The sequence below is a fragment of the Portunus trituberculatus genome, chromosome 38 (genome assembly GCF_017591435.1).
Source record: "Portunus trituberculatus isolate SZX2019 chromosome 38, ASM1759143v1, whole genome shotgun sequence".
Lineage (NCBI taxonomy): Eukaryota > Metazoa > Arthropoda > Malacostraca > Decapoda > Portunidae > Portunus > Portunus trituberculatus.
This window is the reverse complement of record NC_059292.1, coordinates 34,284,043-34,306,379: the sequence shown is the minus strand read 5'-3', so window position 1 is coordinate 34,306,379 and position 22,337 is coordinate 34,284,043. Positions and strand designations below refer to the sequence as shown.

Below are 22,337 nucleotides of genomic sequence, written 5' to 3'. Positions count from 1 at the left end.
TATTGCAGAAGACATTCCGATATGCATCTCAAGATAAAAGACAAGTGCAGGTGTTCAACGGAGAGTCACTGTTCACGTTTCTACATTATATCTCCGGTAATTTTACAACCATCCTTAGCTCGCCGGTGTTCTGCGTTCAATACTCGTGCAGACTAGCCTCGTCCCCTTCTCGCTCATTGGATCGGCCATTGAAGTAAGGAAATGGAGCGCACTTTTCCCCAGTAAGTGTTGGCTGTAGCGAGCCGCGACGAGGGTCAGGGAGGACGAAGGACGAAAGACCAAAGCATGCGGGTGTGAGGGTCCGAGGAGCGGGGATGATATGAAAGTAGTAATATACGAAGCAATTAAATGGAGAAATAATGCTTCTCGATGGGGTATATGCGTAATATTGCAGTTAAGAGCAGGATACCACGCGAAGGGCAGCCCGAGTGTGTAATATTAACTGCTGTGTCTGTGTGGCAACGAGAGCACTCTTGAAAACTGAGCGGGAAAAAGAGCGGGAAGTATTAATAAAGGTAAATGCTTCCTCGTTGTGAATTAACTTTGCCTTTTTTTATGATTTGGAAAAATTTAGTTGGAAGATTTGTTCAGCTGAGGATAACGAGGCGCTTGTGATGGGAATTAGTCTCACGGGTATGGCAATCCTTTACTTTACTCAACGCAGTGACACAACCTTTGGATTTAGTTCAGAGGAAAGTGTATGTGGAGAGAGAGAGAGAGTGTGTGTGTGTGTGTGTGTGGGTGTGGGTGTGGGTGTGTGTGTGTGTGTGTGTGTGTGTGTGTGTGTGTGTGTGTGTGTGTGTGTGGGTGGGTGTGGGTGTGTGTGTGTGATTCACCACGGTCGTCTACTGGTCACCCAGCCAGCCTTCACTATTACGGATCGAGCTCAGAGCTCGTAGACCGATCTTCGGGTAGGACTGAGACCACAACACACTCCACACACCGGGAAAGCGAGGCCACAACCCCTCGAGTTACATCCCGTACTTATTTACTGCTAGGTGAACAGGGGCTACACATTAAGAGGCTTGCCCATTTGCCTCGCCGCACCCGGGACTCGAACCCGGACCCTCTCGGTTGTAAGCCTAGCGTGCTAACCACTACGCTACGCGGTGTGTGTGTGTGTGTGTGTGTGTGTGTGTGTGTGTGTGTATGATTCACCTCGGTCGCCTGCTGGTCATCCCAGCCAGTCTTCCCATTATGGAGCGAGCTCAGTGCTCATAGACCGATCTTGTGTGTGTGTGTGTGTGTGTGTGTGTGTGTGTGTGTGTGTGTGTGTGTGTGTGTGTGTAGAGAGGAGGAAGAAATGGGGCGGAGGACAGTACTGTAGCACCAACCAGGCCTGGCATCTACTCAGCCAGTGTTTGTTGTTGATTGAGTTACCTAATCAGGAGAGGAAAGACTTGGGCCTCGAGGCGTTGGCGAGTTGGACGGGGCTGTAGTGGCTGTGGGGGCGTCTAGTTGGAATCTTTTACTTGCTTTTTTTCCCTTTTTTTCCTGTAGTAGAGTCGTTTTTACACGACACTTGTATCGGATTTTCGTAGATTTTTTTTCCTTTATTATTTTATCATCATTTTTATTTCTACCAGTAGTAGTAATAGTATCTGCGAGTTTCGGCTTAATAAAAACATTATCTCTCTCTCTCTCTCTCTCTCTCTCTCTCTCTCTCTCTCTCTCTCTCTCTCTCTCTCTCTCTCTCTCTCTCTCTCTCTCTCTCTCTCTCTCATACACGCAACACCATATCGAGAGTAACAATACAAGTGTGCGTTTATGCAACAAAACATACTAGTGCCATTATATAACGTGACTATTCTACCATTACACTCTTTACCATCTCATCTACTCACTACACCCACCCACATGCACTCCATCCCCCCACACACACACTCCTACACACTTCCTTACCGCCGCCCTCACTCTTGTTATCTTTTTGGCCGCAGGGTTAGACAGCGTGGATGGTGGGTGTCGCCGAGGTGTGGAGAAACAGAGATCAATGTCCGGGTCATCCTCTCCGGTGACCTATGGCGGCGGCGGCTCCTCCACTCACTCTCTCAACGATGTCCACCTGCAGGTAAGTGTTGCAAGACTGTATATTGTGTGTCTCCCTTTGTTGTTTTTCCAGATACTTCATTCAGTTTTCATTTTTTTTTTTTTCTTTTTTTTTTGTCTTCGTTTCTCTGTTTTGTTCCGTTGTCTTTATCCACTCTTTTTTTTGACGTTCGTTTTATTTTCTTCTATTTTATTCACTTTTTTTTTTCTTCTTCATTCCATCAGCGATACCTTCAGGTCTCTCTTCCCGTTTTTTTTTTTTCCACATTCTTTCTTTCCTCCTCCTCCTCCTCCTCCTCCTCCTCCTACATTGTTTCATGGACTTTCTTTTTTATCTATTTCTTTCTTTTATTTATCATCTTTTTTTTTTTTTCTCTCTCCACCTTCCCTTCAAGTGTTCTTCTGGGGTCTCACCTACGCGCGTCACGTAAGCTGTTACATCTGTTGTTTCAAGCACTACTTATGTACTTCTGTTATCTGCTTTCCTCGCTCTCTTCTTGGACTACACCGCCCACTGCTTCTCTCTCTCTCTCTCTCTCTCTCTCTCTCTCTCTCTCTCTCTCTCTCTCTCTCTCTCTCTCTCTCTCTCTCTCTCTCTCTCTCTCTCTCTCTCTCTCTCTCTCTCTCTCTCTCTCTCTCTCTCTCTCTCTCTCTCTCTCTCTCTCTCTCTCTCTCTCTCTCTCTCTCTCTCTCTCTCTCTCTCTCTCTCTCTCTCTCTCTCTCTCTCTCTCTCTCTCTCTCTCTCTCTCTCTCTCTCTCTCTCTCTCTCTCTCTCCACTTCCCACGCACATCATCCGTTCCCCCCAGCTATCTCCACCACGCACTGTCTTTCTCCAGTCCATCATCATGCTACCACGATTGAAGTATTGCCGAGGTTGAGAGATCGAATTGATTTCTGTTTCATTCTGCGTTTCCTCTCCTCCATTCGCTTCTCTCACTTGTCTCCTCCTCTTAACCTCTTCAGTACCATGACGCGTTTTCATATTTATTCCACTTACTATTTGGTGATTTTATACAGCTTGAGGTACTTATGTTGGGATTAGAATGGTGAAGACTTCTGACCTTCAAAGACCCTTCCTAGTGTAAATAAAATCGTCCAATCATGCTAAAAAAATTCTTTCCAGTACTGAAGTGGTTAATTAAGAACGTAAGAAAGAAAGTAAGAGGAGCTTCTCGCAGGTATACTTGTACACCCTTGAGGTCTACACGTGGCAGTTCTTCTCTTATTTAACAATGCTGAACTCAGAGAAGTGTATATTTGAATACGATATCTTACTAGAAAAAAACTAGCTCCTTGTTTATCATTACCAGCTGTGGACAAAGTTTTCCCCCAACCTGAGTCGCTTGTGTAACGCAAGTAGGAGGCGCTTTGGAGGATTATGAAGAGTGCTATTATGGAGGCGTTGCGTAGGAGTCCATCATATTTCTGATAGCAAAACAGGGCTGGTGGGGGTGCTGGTCAGGGGAATTGAGGTTTGACAAGAGTGGTGTGATGTACTTACTGACAGATCTTGGAAATATAATATGGTTCTTAATCCTTTCCTTTCTTGCTCACTTATATTCTCTCTCTCTCTCTCTCTCTCTCTCTCTCTCTCTCTCTCTCTCTCTCTCTCTCTCTCTCTCTCTCTCTCTCTCTCTCTCTCTCTCTCTCTCTCTCTCTCTCAAAACAAGGTCGGAGTTAATCAAGTAAATTTAAAGTTAATAATTCCCTCCCACGCGATCCAACAAACGATACAGATAATTGCAATAAAATTTGTTCCGCTTATATCCGGGAAGAGTAAAACCTCATTTCATTACCGACTTTTTTTATGTTTAAGTAATCTGCGTGATGGCTGAGTGGAGAAATGGAAAGGGAGGTGTCATCGTCGAGAGAGAGAGAGAGAGAGAGAGAGAGAGAGAGAGAGAGAGAGAGAGAGAGAGAGACTATACAAAACCATCATTGTAGAATACATCGCTAACTATGATCAAGATTTTTATGAGTATATACCAAGAATATAAATAGTTTATACGTAAGAATATAAGAGAAGTTCGGCAGTTTCTGTGTATCTACATCTTTGTTTTGGATGAAGAGCGTATGAAAACAGGAACCATAGTCTGATTAAAGCAGCTTCTTTTCATGAGTTTTACGTGATTGGTAAGGAGGCTTCTAGCCACATGGGATTAATTAATGAATGTACCCATAAGATTCTCTGACACACCATGAAGTGAGTATTGTTTGTGTGTTAGGGAGATACACTAATAATGATTTGTGGCAGTGTTGGCCTATTCTGGTACTCCTCTTTTTCCTTGCAATTCAAATCAAATTACTGTACTACTACAAACTTTTTTCCCTCTCATTCTTCTGTATTCATTCCTCCTCTCTTCATTGATCAACTCTTACCAAACCAATTGTTTCTGTTGCATTACACATGTGTCACTTTGCAGGAGAAGCGGAGCTCGGGTCCTATCGAAAAACCAAGGCTGCTGTCGCCGCGACTCACACTCCAGAAGTCAGTGTCCACGCCCTCTATTCTGGCAGGCATAACAGCCCAGCCACCTCAGCAGCAGCCGCAGTGAGTATTCTGAAGTCCTTGGCTGCCTCCACGGACTAGTGTGTTTTGTTGCTCTCCTCAGACTGTGGGGTTCCTTCCCGGGACACTTTGAGACGAGTGTGGTGTGTGAATGACTGACTTGAGAGTTCTTGTCTCGCCCCGCTTGGGACATCTCTTGGCTTGTGGTGTCTTTCTTTTCGGCATTGCGACTCTTCAACATGGTTATGCATTGTGTTCATGTTGGTGATCATCTCCTCGCCCCTTTGGATCTTGTGGAGGATCGGGTCGCATTCCTTTGTCTCATTCCTAGTATTGGTGGAATCCGGTGGTTACTTGAACATCTCTGCCGCACACTGTTGTACTGAATAGCGGGAACACACTCGTTGCCTTTACTCAGGGACATCTGGCATGCATCGAGTTTTTGTGAATACTACTGAACATATGCTATTGGATTAATCAGAAAAGTAAGACAAATAATGGAAAGATTACCGGGACATTGAACTGTGTGGTAAGTTCTCGTGGTGGTGGTGGTGGTGGTGGTGGTGGTGGTGGTTGGTGCTAGTGGTTGTAATGGTGGTGGTGGTGATGGTGTGCGTCGCGCAGCTGAAGTAGTTTGTCTACACACGCACGGATCTGAGAAGTACAGTGGAACCATGCGTGCTTTGGGGTCCGAGGGGTCTCCAAGCGCACGGGTTCGAATCCTGTCCACGGTCCGAGTGTAGGTTGGGCTTCCTCACTCGGGGCAACGGTTTCCTAGCGGGTGGGCTTTGAGATAGGAGGTACCCCAGAAAAGTATCTCCTTTAGCCCAGAAATTCCCGTGAAAAGCCCACATGGTATAAATAAAAAAAAAAAAAAAGGAAGGAGGACAGTAAAGGCAAATTGTTTGTACCTACATGATTTAAAGAAGTGGCGTGGGAAGTTCAAAGCAGCCTCTACTGGAGTGTTTAATGATGTTGCTGTTGAAAAAGAAATATGAATGAATAAAGGAATAGTAGATAAATAATAATAATAATAATATATTAAATTGTTGTAGGCAAGTTAAAGAAAGCAAAACAATTGAATTACTGCGGCCAGGTAAAAAAAAAAATCCGAAAATATTCATAATTACTAGGTTTCTGTGATTACATGATTTGTAATAGTTGAGCCGAGCAGCGTGGCCGGTGGCAGTGGTGGCGGCAGTCGGGACTGAGCCACTGTAGGAGGGCGTGCCTAAAGGTGATGTAGCTACAACACAAACCTTAAAAAAGGACCTTCCTCTCCCTCGCGCCTCAGGTTCGTTTCATTATTGCATTTCTTTTATCCTCAAGTTGATAAAGTTGAGTCGTGCGGGACAGTAGCTGCCGATCCTCACTATTCCAATTCTCATATTTTGAAACACTGCAGCATGCCTCATTAAAACAGCGCTCTGGGACCGCAGAGATTATTCGCGTTCTCATAGTTGTGTTTTTTTTTTTCATTGGTGAAGCAGAATCCTTGCTGAAACACTCTTTAGAACTTAATAACTTCCACTGGAATATGAATAGAGTGTTAATAGTAGTCGTGAATACCACGGAAATGTTGGAGAATCGTGCTGGGTCCTGCCGTGTCACAAGGCTGAGAGATAATAGCGTTCACCGACAAGAAAATAAACTATAGTCACGCACAGTCAGCAGCAGCGTAGTGCTTATTTGCGAGGCAGGTTTAGATCAGTGTTAGGCTTTGTGGTACAACTGAGACCCCCTGTGCGAGTGAGCCGAGTATCACTTTCAAGGTGAGAAGCAGTTTGCAATGACTTCCCAGGTTATTGCGACTCACTTCACGTCTGCTGCGGTGGTGGAGGAAAAGTAACTTGAATTGCCGTCCTGGAAAAGAGATTAGAGTAGGTAATTTCTTGTGATCTTCAGAGAGAGAGAGAGAGAGAGAGAGAGAGTGTCAGATGCACCCCGAAACACGTGACCTGACACGTGACAGAGAATAGATAGAAATTATGTGAAGGTCGTGTGTGTGTGTGTGTGTGTGTGTGTGTGTGATGCAATCTTATCAGTTTCGTATTGTTTTATGTATTTTGTATATGATCCGTCCCGAGAGAGAGAGAGAGAGAGAGAGAGAGAGAGGGAGATGATGTCCTCCCCTTGAGAGTGTGAGCCAGACGTGCTTCTTTACTCCCTTCTCCCACAACAATCCCCCTCATCTCATCTTCCCCCTCCCTGCATAATCCCGTCGATTGTTTTACCGTTCAGTATAACCTGCGCCACACTTCCTAGTATTGGCAACGAGTTCTTGCTCTTATAGTGTCTGTGTGTTTGTTTCTGTGTGTGCATCTCTGTTAGTCTTCGAATCTTTTTAACTAGAAAGGATCCGTCAACACACGCAGCTTCTCTTCGTTATCTTTTTCGAAAGCACTCAAAAATGTTTGAACTGTGACAAGGAAGCACGAATCCAGTAAGAAGTCCGGCTGGAAAAAATGCCATACAGAAAGTCTGGGCACCAACACTGTTCCGCGTCCCGGAGAACTTTCAATGAATGTCGCTTGGAGGATATTAAAGGGAGAGACGCACTTCCGCTAAAGATAATGTCACCGAGGGAAGGAACCTTTACTGGGTGGCCCGGCTCACCCCCACTTCAGTACTGACAGTGAAGTTCACAGCCTGTGAGGTGTAGAGAGAAAGGTCTTGGCCAAATATTCACCCGTTATCGTAATGATACATGCATGCAACTCTGAGGCCTCAGAAAGTTCAAAATTTTAATGTCGACACTCATAATACATACCTTCACGTAAAGCACGAAGGAATAAGTGAGCTACGGATACAGTAACACCGTACGGCAATGCAAATGAAGAGTTGCGAGCGTTGGGAGCCGCAGAGTGAGAGGTGACATGGTGCACTCAGCCTTGATATGTGGTGCTGGTTTTGCTTCCGTTGGTGCCATTTCTATTTGCATTTCTCTGACTGTGTTTAGTCTAGTGATTAGCCATGGTAATCATGTGAATGAATTTAATTATGCTGCCAATGTGCCAGAAACGATACACGTTATGAGGCGCAGCGAGGTGAAATCGACGCCGCGCAATGTCACTCACCCGTTGGTGCTTCCATTCAACACGTGTTGCCTGCAGCCATCACGTCACGCCTGGCGGGGGCTGCCTAATTGCTTTTCGGGAGCGAGAGAGAGAGAGAGAGAGAGAGAGAGAGAGATCCACTATCCTCTCTTGTTTGTTTTCATCGCTTACATTGTCGTTGTAGTCGTTTTCCTCCTCCTCTTCCTCCTTTAATGTATATCTTCCTTTTGCCTTTCACTGCCTTTCTACTTATTTCCTACATCACTTTTCACACCTACTTCCCTTCCTTCCATCACTCCTCCACAGTAGTGCTCTCTCTCTCTCTCTCTCTCTCTCTCTCTCTCTCTCTCTCTCTCTCTCTCGCAAGTAATGCAAAGTCTATGTTCGCCGATGGATTTCTCTCTGTCACTCCAAACTGGATCTTGCCTTCAAATATCCCATCAGTCTGATCCCATAAGCACTGCCGTCTCCTTCCCCCTTCCCGTTTCCACACCGTGTTTCCCCTCCATCATGCCCTCCATCCCCACTTCCATACTACGTCTTCCTCTCCTTCTTTCTTCAACATTCCTTTTCTCATATTTTCCATTTTTCTTCTGGTGTTTTTTCTGTCTTCATCTTTTCTCTATTTTTTCTCCTATTTTTTTCTTTCTTTTTCTTATCATTTTAAAAGTTGTCTGTTTTATGGGCTTTCTTTATGTCTCTCTAATCTTTCTTTTTTTCCTTCCCAATCTTATTTCATATTCATACTGGTTGCATATTTCCTTTCTCTCTCTCTCTCTCTCTCTCTCTCTCTCTCTCTCTCTCTCTCTCTCTCTCTCTCTCTCTCTTGTTTTTTGTCTTACACGTTTTTCCTCTTCATTTACCAACATCCCCACTTCACAGTGTCATGTACTATTTATTTCCCTTCATAAACTCAGCCATTCTGCCGTTCATCCCAAATCGGGAATAATTATTTGTTTTCTCAGTATTAGATCAGTTATCACTGTTCATTAATCACAGGCAGCATAATCATGACATACTAATATCTTCAGTATCTATTCAGTGATGGTATTGAGTGAAATGTGTGCCTGTTGGCTTAGAAATAGTGGTGGTGTGTTCAGAGGGATTTAGTATCAAAGTGAATAGACTTCATAGATGCCTGTAACTTGCAACACTCACCTATTGCCCACTCTCATTACCTCTTACACACATCTTTATTTTTTATTTTTCATCATGCATCTAGAAGTCAGATCAAGAAGACAAACAATAAGAGAAAAGCTTATTCGATTTGATTATAAAAGATTCTGTAAAAGAAAATGCCTAATTTAGTCTCAGATGTCGTGATACTAATAATCTAAGATACTGGTAATCTACATAGAAGACTGGCCAATAACACTGGAAAATAAAGGAAGTACCCACTCAATAGAGCCCATTTAATATGGCACTCCGATTATAGGAGATTCTGAAAAAAGTTGGCTGGTTTAGTTTTCCAAAGTGTCTTGATATTCTTTACATTGGAATGATGTCCTGTGCATGTTATTGTAGACATAGTAAAGACTTGCAACTCAAACCATCAGCCACTTTGCCCTTCTCCCCACCCTTGCATGCTCCTCTTGATCTCTCATCATTCTCTTTGGCATTCAGTTTCTGCTAACTGCAGTGACATTTAACCTTGTCTGACTCATGTGTCACTGTGAATTATGGATTTTGCTGAGATGGCTTAGTGAGTTGACTATCCTGTTCATATCCCCTGCCTGTCTTCCATACCTTCTGTCCATGGCACCTCTCCTCCATCCGCCACACACTTGTTGCCTCCTCAGCCTTGTGGTGTTGCCATCCTATGCAGCTCTTCCTTCTTCCCCACTCAGACAACTCCCCTGGTCATTTTGTTTGATAAGACTAAGCATGAACACACTTGGCATGCAGTACAGATGCATTATAGCACTGCCTTACCACCACACATGCATCTCATGTCCATACATCCCACATGACATCTCCCACACTTCCATGACTTCTGCTTCTTCACGTTCCCAGTGGCATGATGGGCACATTAAAGGCCTGCATGATATACTTTGCTATTTATTGTCATTGAATATATCAGCCAACATTACTGCTAACTTATTAATGCAATAATAAAAGTATTGAATTTATTAATATGTAATGTTTTGTATGCAATGCACTAACCAGTACACAATTTTTGTGGACACACTTCCCTGCCACTTACTTTACCTCACCCCAATCAGCTTTCACCACCCATTAATCCCACGTATAAGTGAGGGGCTTGGGCTACATGCCACTCAGCCCTCAGAGGCTGCTAAGCAGTGGATTGTGTGCCCCTTCCTTCTCTTCTGAATGAGTAACTGACACTCTTCTGTGCCTGGCTCAGCGGAATAGTGCTGAGCGAGACCGACACGGACTTGAGCTTGGAGTACCAGCCGTCCCTCCCTGCATCCCCTGCCCCAGACAGGGTTCGGAGGTGGGGCCGCAGCATTTCCATCACCACCAGCACTCGATCGGCCTCCCCTCCCTCTGATTCATCCCCCCTCCACCAGTCCTCCCGCCACCACCTTACCACTACCCATAATATTCTGCCCATGAAGTTGTAAGTTTATTACATTCATTTTGTTCATAAAGATATGAAGCAAGTCTCCAAATCATCCTCTTTGATGACTTCTGAAGAACACTTAAGAGGATTTTTCATCTTTCTCATGAAGACTTCAGTGGCAACAGGAATTCCTTCCAGATTGTTTCATCAGCATTGGCAGTGCTGCTATAACCTTAACCATATTCACACTTCCACTCCTCATAGTGATGTGTGTGTGTGTTTGTGTTTGTCTGTCTGTCTGTGTGGGTGACAGGAGTTAATATTACATTTGAGTGAATAAGTCAAATTACCAAAAAATAAATGGAAGAAAAAACGGAGTCTATATTTGGTGTATAGTAAGCATCTTTGCTCAGTTTGAGCATGATTTCAATTTAAATTGTACTGATATTGTGTTTTTTGTTATTAAAATGGCCTTGTGATATTGATTTTTTTTTTCTCTCTCTCCCCACAGATCGAACTACCAATACGAGGACACTAAGAGAAGAAAAAGAGGCTCTCTGTTCTTCAGGAAAAAGAAGGTAAGAAGATATGAAAAACAAAAGTAAGAAAGAAGGAAGGGAGCAGAAGTAAAGGAATGAGTTTTAAACAATATTAAGTGGATAAACTTGCATAAAAAATAAAAGGCAATGATAAAGTATGTTTATTATTAAGTTTACATGTCTTGCAAGTTATTCATATTGAATTTTTTTTTATCTGTGCATGCATGTAAATTATTCTGAGTGTCATGAATCCACATATCGGTGTGTGTGTGTGTGTGTGTGTGTGTGTGTGTGTGTGTGTGTGTGTGTGTGTGTGTGTGTGTGTGTGTGTGTGTGTATTTACCTAGTTGTAGTTTTACAGGGCCTGGGCTTTATGCTCATGTGGCCCCATCTCCTTATCTATACTTATCCAATCTTACTTTAAAAGTATGCACACTCGTTGCAGACACTACTTCTTCATTTAAACTGTTCCACGTCTCAATACATCTCTGCGGGAAACTATATTTTTTTATATCTCTCAGACATCTTCCTTTCCTCAGCTTTTTACTATGTGATCTTGTGCTTCGGATGTCATATTCTTCTCTCAGGATCAGTGTGTGTGTGTATAGTTCAGTTATCACAACTAAACATAACAAGACAGCTGCTTCTCTAGACTGGATTGGAATCCTAAGCTCCAGAGGTAGTTCTTTTTTTGTGGAGGTGAGAGGTAAGTGTGAAAAGGCAACTAATGGACAAAAATTGTTTTGAGTTCAAAGTTTCAATAGTCTCAGACAAGAAGAGGTAACTGTAGACAAAGAAAAAAAAGTTCATTTAGCAGTACATACAACATCTGGCCTGAAATCTTCACTATTGTGTATCATCTTTGGAGAGCAGCACACCTTGCTTGTCATGTTGACTCCAATCATGACTTCATTGTCATGAACACTACACACCCATCATCAATGACTAAAGAGTACAGCACATTGCTGCTAATACCAGCCTACCCAACTTTATCACAATGAAAAGAGAGACTGACTTCATCTCACTCACTTCAGGAACGTGGCAAATTTTTTCTTTTCATTCCATGTTCGCCTAAAGTACACGCTGCGGAGGGACTCAGTACCAAAGATGCAGGTAAACACAGCCCCCAGGTTCACCCTCACTCCCGACCCCAGCAGTCTGCCTCTCTGTGGTAGTGTGCAGATGTGGTCTCATGGACATCTCCCCCACTTGCTCCCTCCCCATTAATGACTGTTCACCCCTGAACAAATCCAAGAGCTGCTTTGCTTTCCCATCAGTGCCCAAGCTTCACAGTGTCCACCCAGCTCCTTGCCATCACATACACCATCTATCTCATCTCACTTCCTATAACTGCCACACAAACCAGACAAGATACACCAGTGGCAATTTTTAGGCCTTCATTTTTCCCACCTTTTATGTCCATGATATACTGACAGATGAAGGAATCAATCAAAAATTTATTTCAATTACAGACTAAGTATTTATTGTGTTGTACAAATAAACATCTCTATTAACAAATTTTTCTTGCTGCCAGTGTCCCACAGTCAATCATACATCATTACATGCAACAAAACACATGATATTTCAGTGACCTTTCTGAATGTGTTGAATGTGGCAAACCCTACAGCCTCACCCTGTGCCCCACACTCATGATTTGATGCAGATTATTACCTACCCTGTGTATGGGGTGAGGATGAGAGAGTGATGAGGAGTGGGTAGGTTCAATTTAAGGGGTCTCACATGTCTATTACTATTGATTATTATATTATTATTATAATCATCACTGTCACAATTATTATTATTATTATTATTATTATTATTATTATTATTGTTCTTGTTGTTGTTATCATCACTATCATTATTGGCAAAGTGGAGTAATGGTTAGCAAATCTCACTCACAAACAAAAAGTCAAAATTTTGTGGAGGAAGAATTAATTTTGACTGGTTTCCTTTCACACATAACTCCTGTTGTAAAGTAGAGAACAGGTACTGCTTAAAACGAGGAGTTGTGACCTCACAGTCTGGTAGCCACATAAGGCAAGCAACCTGCCTATCTGTGTGCATTTGTGAACATATCTGTCTGTCTGTGTTTATTGTGTATGCATGTGTGTGCGTGTGTGTATGTGTGTGCGTGTGTGTGTCTGTCTATTTATCTCTCATATTTGTCAGTCAGTGTTCTGTATCCATACTCACCTGCATATACTTACCTTCCTTCCCTGTCATTGCAGCATTTTATCATTTTTATATTTTCAGTTTTCTGTAATCTCACTGAAAACATGTGCTATCCAGAATCTATGTTCCCATTTACCTTGGTTTTGCAGATTCTACTCATTATCTTCCAATGTTCTCTCTTCTCTTATCCTCTTTGCTGCCTATCATGTGTTAAATTCTGAAGGCTCTATTATCTTTTCCTATTCAGATGTATGTGCTGAAATTTACACATTATATTTTTACCAGGACAAACTTAAGAAGAGCTCACATCACTTTGTGGCCGTCTGCTACAGCAATTCAGCAACGTGTGACGTGTGCAGCAAGCCCATGACCAACAAGCCCGCTCTTCGATGTGAGAGTAAGTATTGGTGGCACTGAAGAATTTATTTCAGGCAGAATTTTTTTTCATATTACTTTTTTCACTTTTGTAAAATACATAAAGCAGGTAATCTCATTACAAATTAGCCCTTAAACCATTATCAAAGCAGTAAATACAATAAATCACCTGCTTTAACCTTCAATATACAATGAAAGTATATTTTCATAATTATGTTTTTCATAGATATAAAATGTTATTTGAAGAAGAAATTGAATACAGTTTTTAATTCTAATTACTAAGAAATTTAACATAATTTTGCTCATTCTTTGTATCAAATTGAATAAGTATTTATGATAATTCTTGTATTTAAGTTACACCTCATTGTGTTCATTAAGTGGCATCATTACCTTCCTCAGCGTGTCAGGTGTGTGTGCATGAGAACTCTTGCAAGGATCAAATCTCTGACTGCTCCAAACTGAAGAATCCCAAGGTAAGAGCCCTGCTTCCAATGCCACTTCATATGGATTTATTCGTATTCATTACTATCTTCATCAGGTTTTAATAATCTTTTACCTGCTCTGGCATAAAACTTTGTGGTTTTTGTGAAAAATGTTCCATGAATGTTGCTGTTTTGCTGCCAAACCTGCATGAAGTGTGATGGTCAAGGTTACTTCTGCCATGCTGTATTGTGGCCCATGACATCATTCGTGAAGTGAGGTGTAATAGGTACTTTAGTTGTAAACCAGGAGCTTCCCTCTTACCTTATCTAATGGTTCTTCAGCTGCAGTGAAATAAAAGATGCTGGAAACATTTGTGGCATTATTATTATTTTTTTTATTATATTGTATATTATTTATTTATTTATTTGTTATTGTATTTCTTTATAGTGTCTTGCCAGCTGTCACAATGGATTATAAAGATAGTAATTCTTTAAATCCCAGCCACACTAAATGACAAATATCAATATAATGATATAAGAAAAATAGAATTTATTCTACAGAAATTTATTTAGTTTCTTTATATCTTTGTATTCCATAGGGACTCAGACAGAAAATTAAAAAGTTTTAGAAAATTATGCTGATGAATGAAGATCTCTGTCTTTTCTAAAACTGAAGTTGTGATTTTTTTTTCTTTTTAATTTTATCTACAGGTTTATTTGACACATGCACTGATTCATGCTACGTTCATATTTTGATAATTATCTTTCTTTATGATTGTGAATCTGAGCTTTGAATGGAATTTACAAATATGATTCAGGAATAAATTGGGTTATACTATGTTGTTCTTGAGACATCCTTTTAAACTACATACGTACATACATTTGTGTGATCTATTATGGCAATATATAAATGACTAGGAATTTTAGCAAATTGCTAAGTATACAATTATCGTACGAGAATGTGAATATTACACATGGATCAGAAATGCAACAGCCATCCCAGATCATCAGTTTATATATTTACTTATTCATAGATAATACTATATCAAATATGTAAATTTTCTGCCTCTTGAAGGTTCTTTGATGTTAGATATTGACACAGACCTTGGCCAAGTGTTGACTCTCTTCTGTCTGTTCTAGCATATCCAGTTGGCAGCAGGACTCACAACACTGGTGAGCCCCCACTCTTGTGTCCCTCTGACCCTGTTGTTCATCCTCTCCCATTGTTACCCACTTGTCTTGCCGACCAGTTGTACAGTCTATCTCTCTGTTGAGCTATAGAGTCCTTTACCTCCATCTATCCAAGGTTGTCTCTATCCCTGTTACTCCGTAAAGCAGCTATTGTTGATGTGCAGACCATTTTGTCTAGATTTTTTTTTCTTTTCTTTTCTTTTCTTTTTTTCCAGTGATACCTTAACTTAAAACAACTTGATAGATCTTGACTAGTCTTTATGAAAATGATAGATATTATTTCTCAAAAAGAATTATTCATTGTAATTAACTGATACTAGGTTAATATTCCCAAAGAGTGAGGTAGACGAAACATAGTATGTGTACCTTTCTTACATGCATACCTTCACTTTCATCCCCACAAGGATTACCTAGAAATAAATATGCATCCTAGAAATCTAGTGGCTTAGATATATTAAAGTATAAAAGATAAGTACAGTTCATCAGAATTTTGCCACTCAACCTTGATAAAATTTGACAAGTCTTGCTGTTGTTTGGGCTTCCCCTCCATACCATCCATTTATTCCTGCTTCATTTCATACTCTTGGCTCTCAGCTCTCTTAATTTCAAAGTCTTGTTGACATTACTTCCTTCTTTTGATTTCTTTTCCCACTTTGTCCCAGTTCCTTCCTTGTACATTATTCCTTCATGTTTATCACTTGCACATCATCATGTGACAACTCTTTCTCTAAAAGTATTTTCTCGTACATATTAAGTCTTGTCTAATTTCATTCCTCTGCGGTAGTGTGTACTTTCATGTATGCATCTTTATTGCTCTACATGTATCTACTTCATGTTTTGAGATTATAATAAGTTGTAGTTTCATCTTATGTACCTGAGAAACATGAATAGCTCATTCCTTTCATGCTGGATCCCTACTAAGACTGATAATATTTAGGATCTTCAAGAAGCAGCTCTTCACTCTCCCCAGCAGTTTTCATGTGGTTGCATGACTTATTATTAATGAAGGTGTAGGTTTATGGATTTTTCTTCATAGCAGCCTATTTTTTCACAGTAAGAATGCATTTTTCCAGGTTTCTCATGCTACTTAATTCTATTCCTATTTGACTTTTCTGCATGTCCAAATATAGAAAATTCATTGTAAATGTAGCAACATAATGTTTTGAAAGCAATACTGTTTGCCTTACAGATAAGTAAACAGTGGCACAATATTCATGATCTTGTATTACTATTAAACTGTTCTGTAACCTGTAGCTTCCAGGTAAAAAGAAGCTTGCATTTCTTCAGGTACCTTCAAATGGTTTCTTAATCTTAGTACACAGTAGTTATGATAGCATTACAATAGAATTACTTCAGTGTATTTCTTTTCAGATTTTGGCTGATTTTTTGTGTGGAGAATCTTGTAATAGAAGTACATATATTAAACCATTACATAATTTTGTCAATGAAGGTCTTGCATTGATCAAGGAACATTTTTAAGCTATAATTTTGTAGTCTTGATTACAAAGCCATACTTATCACTATGTGCCAGTTTTCTCAACAACCACAATTTTACCGAGGTGCAGCTGACAAGAATCTACTTCATGGATGAGAACATTTCATATGCAGGATTCTGTTCAAAAGGGAAGGTGGAATTGTTTGATATACTACTACCAATCCTATTCCATTTATCTGTGAAGATAAACATATGATATGGATTATGCCATAGAAAGATGTATGTTTAATGGACTGAAGTGCACCTTAGAAGTCTGTATTATGACTTGTTACCTTGGCTTTGGTGGGAGTGGTCAGTGTTGGACTCCACTGAAGCTCTATTGAAAATGAAGAGTTGCAGACTGTCATGCAGTAGCTGATATTTATATTGAATTTCATAATGCACTTATGTTTTTGTTTATTTCCATGTATATATAATGATAGTTCAGCTTATTCATCTATGTCTTTACCTTACTAGGTGATCCAGAAACCTGGGACTGCTGCAACACTTGGCACCACCACTAAAAGCTCCAGCCTGGGCTCCTATGCAGGCTCAGGAGGCAGTGCTCCTCCAGGCACTACTGCCAAGACACAAGCACCTGCTGTTGCTAGATCTCGCTCTTCAGCTGCCCATTCCTCTCCCACACGTCCCACCAGTGTTGCATCACCAAGGTAAGTCATGTGGAAATAGAAAAAAAAAATTTTAGATGCAGTAATGGTTTAGAATTAAAGAAAAAAGGAAGAAAAGAAAGAAAACAGGAAAAAGAGGGAAAAGTACACTGTCTGTTTGTGTGATGCTCTTCAGCATTCCATTGTATATATATTTCTAGGTATTCAACTGTCGGTAAACAAATCTCTTGTAATTTTAAATAAGGACATTAAACTCATTTTTCAGTATACCAGTGTCTGGTTTAGTTTGATGAAAACTTTCTACAGAAGTATTTTGGTTGTGTGTGTGTGTGTGGTCATCAGCACTGAGCAGAAGCTGCCTTAGCCTGGCTCTATTATTGCCACATCCTCTGGATCCCACCATTCAAAGATCATCATGGATTTTCGTCTATTTTCTCATCAGACAAAGGTCACTTATAGAGTATTCTTGACCGCAGTGTTAGCTAAGGTGTTGCCTTAGTGTTTCATTTCAGTATCATCCTTCTCACTGCTTCCTCTGTAACCATATTGAGCCAAAGGTTAGAACTGCCACAACAAAGAAAATATTGCGAAGCTTCCACTCTCTTGCGCTTAATTTTATTTTTACCCTTGTTTGTTTTCTCTTATCATTTCATTGTTGCTTTGAATTATTTTTATTTTCTCCATCAGTCCTTGGTTGATTGACCATATGCTGTGTTTACCACTCCACTGCAGTTTGGATTTTATTATGATAAGTATTTTTAGCCATGTTATTTTGCATCTTGAGAGAACACCCAACGACTGGTCTTGGTCTGTTGCGCCCCGTGCCTGGAGAACTTGGTAGGCTTGCTAACAGCCGGATTGCCAGCTGCTTTGATCCCAGCATCTGAGCTGAGTGAAAGAAGACCTGTTTACCTATTTCAAGTCTCTGTTAGTGTGCTCTCAGGTTGACTTCGAGGAACAGAGACCTGAGCCTTTGTCCACATCACTAAGATCACTATCAGGTCTTAAATAGGTGAACTTGTCTTGCATTCCTATTTGATTTACTCACATGATCGTCTTGTTAGATTTTCCTTGAACGGTGTTTTTATTTTTAATATTGAAGTTTGGCTGCTTCTTTGTTATTTTGTTCCACAGTAATAACAGCACTGATGCTGCTTGTGGTAGAGGTTGGGAAATTGTGGCACACTGGTACTAGCAAGGCATGAACACTTTGCCAGAAATGTCATTGCTCAGAATGGCAATGATTTGGTGCACTGAAATTCACATCCATATATATATATATATATATATATATATATATATATATATATATATATATATATATATATATATATATATATATATATATTAATTTTTTTCCATATAAGCTCCATTGCTATCATAGTCCTGGAGTGCCACAACTCTCCCTCCTCATTTAGTTTTGATAAAAGTGCGCAGTTACAACTGACTCTGTGTATGTGTTGCCAACTGAAGCACGTGGACCAGTGTGCAAGTTAGCATGGTGGGGAGCTGCTACAGCCCTGGGCCTCCCTGGCCCACCCCAACAACTGGAATGATCTTAATCACTGCGTGTCCAACCCTGCATAAACTACCCACAGGAGGACGACCGCTCCCCGGCAACTTAACTCTTAGTGTAGTTGGCACAGAGCACACACCTCGCCACCCCACTCCCACATTATTACTACTTTGTTAGTAATTCACTATTTATATTGTGTTATCTTTCTGAAGAGGCAAGCTTCTATTCTTCACTCATTTGAAAGAAATTATATTTTAAACGCACTAATATGATTATCAACAAAGGCTTTTGGGCTGTACTACTTGAAATGCATGCGTATATTTGCCTGGTATGGTGAACAAAACTGCACCAGCTGGGAAACACAGGTGATCCATATGCAGCCTGGATCCTGTGACCCTGCCAGGGCCACACCCCACCACATGCCCCACCAACAGGCTCCTGCTTAGCACAGCCCTGGCGTCACTCGTCAGCTCCATTGGTCATTATTTCACCTCTCTCCTGCCACTGGGAGCTACATTTATTTTTTCCTTATTTTCAAATGATGCAGTGTTTTTCTTCTTTGGTTTTAATGCTTTATATAAATTGCAAATTTTATTCATTGCTCAAACCCATTTTTTTTCTCTTCTCTGTCCTTTCAATCTTGCTCCATGCCTCAACCACTTATTACTTCTTTTGTACCTTTTTCTTTTATCATTTCCTTTTCAATTTTGTTGTCTTTTTCCTTATCATCATCAGCCTCATCTTTATCTTTCTTATGAATTGTTCCCTAATACTACTGATTATTTCTTTATGGTGTGATAATTTTGCATAAAACAAAAATTGTCTGCAAATCTTATTTTGCATTATAGAATCACTGCTTTATGCATCAGTCATCTTTCCATTTAAAACAGTTTTGCTTTCCATCCTTATGCCTATGCCATACTAGATGACGTGACATTCCCTAGACATCCCTAAACAACACGAGTCAAGTATCAGCTTTACACTCTGGAAGTACTGTAACGTCTTGGCAAGCTTCTTAGTAGTCAGTGGTCACGGAGGGACTCAGCTGTGTTGTTCCTCCACTGGTGACACGCCTTGCGAAGTGGGCTGATCTAGTCTGGGTGTCACGGTGTGGTGAGGTGGGTAGCGAGACTCCCCTGGTGGTGTCCTGGCTCGCTTGGCCCGCTAACCCCCAGGCCCGCCCCAACAGTGGCTGCGTGTCCTGGCCTCCGCGGCCCGCTAACCCCCCGGCCCGCCCCAACAGTGGCTGTGTGTCCAGCCCCGTCCGTAGACTGTCCGGCTTCTCCCAGTGGAAGCGAGTGGCTACCAAGTTGGGAGTCAAGTAAGTCAGCGGTGCTGCACCTCTCCCATCAGTCAATCAGCCCGCCCGCACGCTCGTACCTGTCCTAGCCCCTTAGGTCCTGCTCAGTGGTTCCTGCCTGCCACCTTCCCGTGTAGAGCTAGTAAGCTACAGCCACGGCAGTTGCGGCATTGATTGTTGATTTGCACGACCCTTGGCCAACAGCCATGTGGGTCAGATGCATTTCTTGTGTCCTGCCGCACCTCATCTCCTGCCCTCCTGCCCGTCCCTAACAACTCTTAACATCCTCTTAAACTCGGTCGTTTCAAGTTCATTATCATCAGTTTTATCTTTAAGGGCAAGGTGTTTTATTCTAAAAGGAAGATTATTTTTCAACACCATATTAAAATTTGTACGTCTCAAAGGCATGTCCAACTATCTTGAAGGGCATTATGTCAACACCAGTTCAGCATACATTATGGTGACATGGCCAGAGAATGCCTCCAGCAAGTGGCAGTGGTCATAACAACAGCAGCAGTGATATGAAAGTTGAGGTGATGACAAGGCCCTGATATGCCCAGGACACACCACACCAGGAAACTTACTGCTTGACAGATGAACTTGAAACACACTGCCTGAAAGCACTCCCCCAAAGGATGTTTCCTTTTCTATGAAGGCATGTAGCTTTATGGATGTGATGCCTCTCCAGAGAGTCTCCTACCTAACAGAGACACTTTCTGAAAAATGAGCTAGACAGTGTCTCCTGAAGGTGGCTCTGTGGTGGGCAGAATGAAGCATGGCCCGAGCGGTTTCCTATCCCATCAATGTCACTTTTAGTAAACAAATTATGTTCTGTGCTGTGGTTACTTGATATGAAATGTTGTACTTTGGTGTCATAGAACCATCCATTATGGTTTTATTAGAATCTTTTACAATTTTTTTTATCTCCAAATTACTGTAGTTGCCATTTAGCCAATTCTTCATATTATGATTTAGTACACATTTGTTATGTATCTGATCCTTATGTTATTTTTCTTCATTATGGCCAAGAGCTGAACTTATTATCAGCGTGAGTTGTAAGGTTTTCTCTAGCTCCAGCCGTTTGTTTATCCTGAATGAGCCAAGAATGAGCATGACTAAGGTAAGGGTGTGTATGGCCAGTGTTCTCCATCTCTCACACGATGCCTTTCTCCTTTCTCTTATTTACTTCCAACATTTAATTATTTTCGTATTCTTAAATTTGTGATTTCATATTTCATTGGAGTCACTCTTGGTCTACTTCCTTTCCTCCAATCTTGCCCAAGCGTTTTTGGCCATGAGAGGCAAAGTCAAGATGTGACCTCATATTAACAGTGATTACACTTTTTATTTCATGTCGTAATTTTTTTTTTTTTTTTTTTTTTTTTTTTTTATGAGTATATAACACAAGAGTTCAGAGTTATGGCTCTCTCTTTGGACCTTATAGCTACAAAGAGTAGCATGTTCTCCTGATGAACAGGAGTTCTTATTCCATCCATTATCTTAAAAACTCAAATGTTATGTGTGTCAGTAATCAGATGTTCTGCCTCTCATGATGTGCAGGCACCCATCTCTCACTTGTTCTCAATTGGAAGCAGTTGAATGGCTTTATTGTTTTATTTTTTGCTGTATTTTTTCCTTATGTTGAGGAGTCAGACTTGAAACAGAAACTAATTTATCAGTTACCAACATTTTTTATTCATGACAACATTGCTGTAAGTATAATGTAGTGTCTTGTGTGAGATATTTTTACAAGAAATGTGATCACCACCACAAACATAGGAAAAAAGTTTTTGCTTTTTGGCAATTATATCCCTTACATGTGAATGACTTCAAAGAGAAAAGAGGTATATAATAATATTGAATGATCTCAAAAGATGTCAAAATGAAGGCTTTTATCCTTCCTTCATCTTTCTAATCTTCTGCCTCCATTTTAGGTGTCATATATGTAAGGAATCCAGAGTTAGATTTTAAATCCCCATGTCTCAAAGGTTCAGAAAAATTACTTTCACCTATTGCACATACATACATCATGTCTCTGGATGAAAGAGCAGATCTATAGGTCACAGTCTTTTGAAACCAATGGTAGTGGGAGCTCTACAAGATGTTTCTTGTAACTGTCATCCTTTATCTATCTATAAAATGAAACTCACTATCCACTGCCCATTCATTCTTGTACTAATCTTATTAATTTCCCACCATTTTTAGCCATTGTTTAACAGTGTCATTATTCCATTAGAATGATTATCACATGCGTCATAGAAAGCCAGTATAAAGTGAAGTTTAATCTAAAATAAATTATGCAGGAAAATTCTCATACTACCCAAAAAAAAAAAAGACTTCCACCAAACTCCATTTTCTACCCTGAACATCCTTAAATTGCTCTCTCCTTCTGTGAACTTGATATCTAAACTAGTATGAATCAGTATTCATGAAATTTGATCTTCCTCTCCCAAATATTTACTAGCTTGTGCAAAGCCATTGTCTACTCTTATTTAATGAAATACATGTGCTTCTCATGTAAGGGGTACTTCACTCACAAGAGACAGTAGAGATAATTATCTATTTAGATAAAAGAATCGGCTG

General features: G+C 40.8%; 1 protein-coding gene across 19 annotated transcripts in view; it reads left to right on the top strand.

Moving 5' to 3' along the window:
* Window positions 1–22,337, top strand: part of LOC123515235 (A-kinase anchor protein 13-like) — a 567,618-nt gene that overhangs the window by 520,488 nt on the left and 24,793 nt on the right. For 16 of the 19 annotated variants that reach the window (XR_006677839.1, XM_045273802.1, XM_045273798.1 and 13 more), the window contains 8 exons: window positions 1,938–2,068; window positions 4,471–4,598; window positions 10,648–10,714; window positions 13,133–13,244; window positions 13,622–13,695; window positions 14,785–14,817; window positions 16,787–16,980; window positions 19,644–19,775. Coding sequence is in view for 18 of the 19 variants with exons in the window: in XM_045273802.1 (XP_045129737.1) it covers window positions 1,938–2,068; window positions 4,471–4,598; window positions 10,648–10,714; window positions 13,133–13,244; window positions 13,622–13,695; window positions 14,785–14,817; window positions 16,787–16,980; window positions 19,644–19,775 (871 nt within the window). In the remaining variant the exon portion in view is untranslated. The remainder of the gene's footprint in view (window positions 1–1,937; window positions 2,069–4,470; window positions 4,599–10,647; window positions 10,715–13,132; window positions 13,245–13,621; window positions 13,696–14,784; window positions 14,818–16,786; window positions 16,981–19,643; window positions 19,776–22,337) is intronic. The other 3 variants (XM_045273805.1, XM_045273804.1, XM_045273806.1) reach the window with 3 other exon arrangements.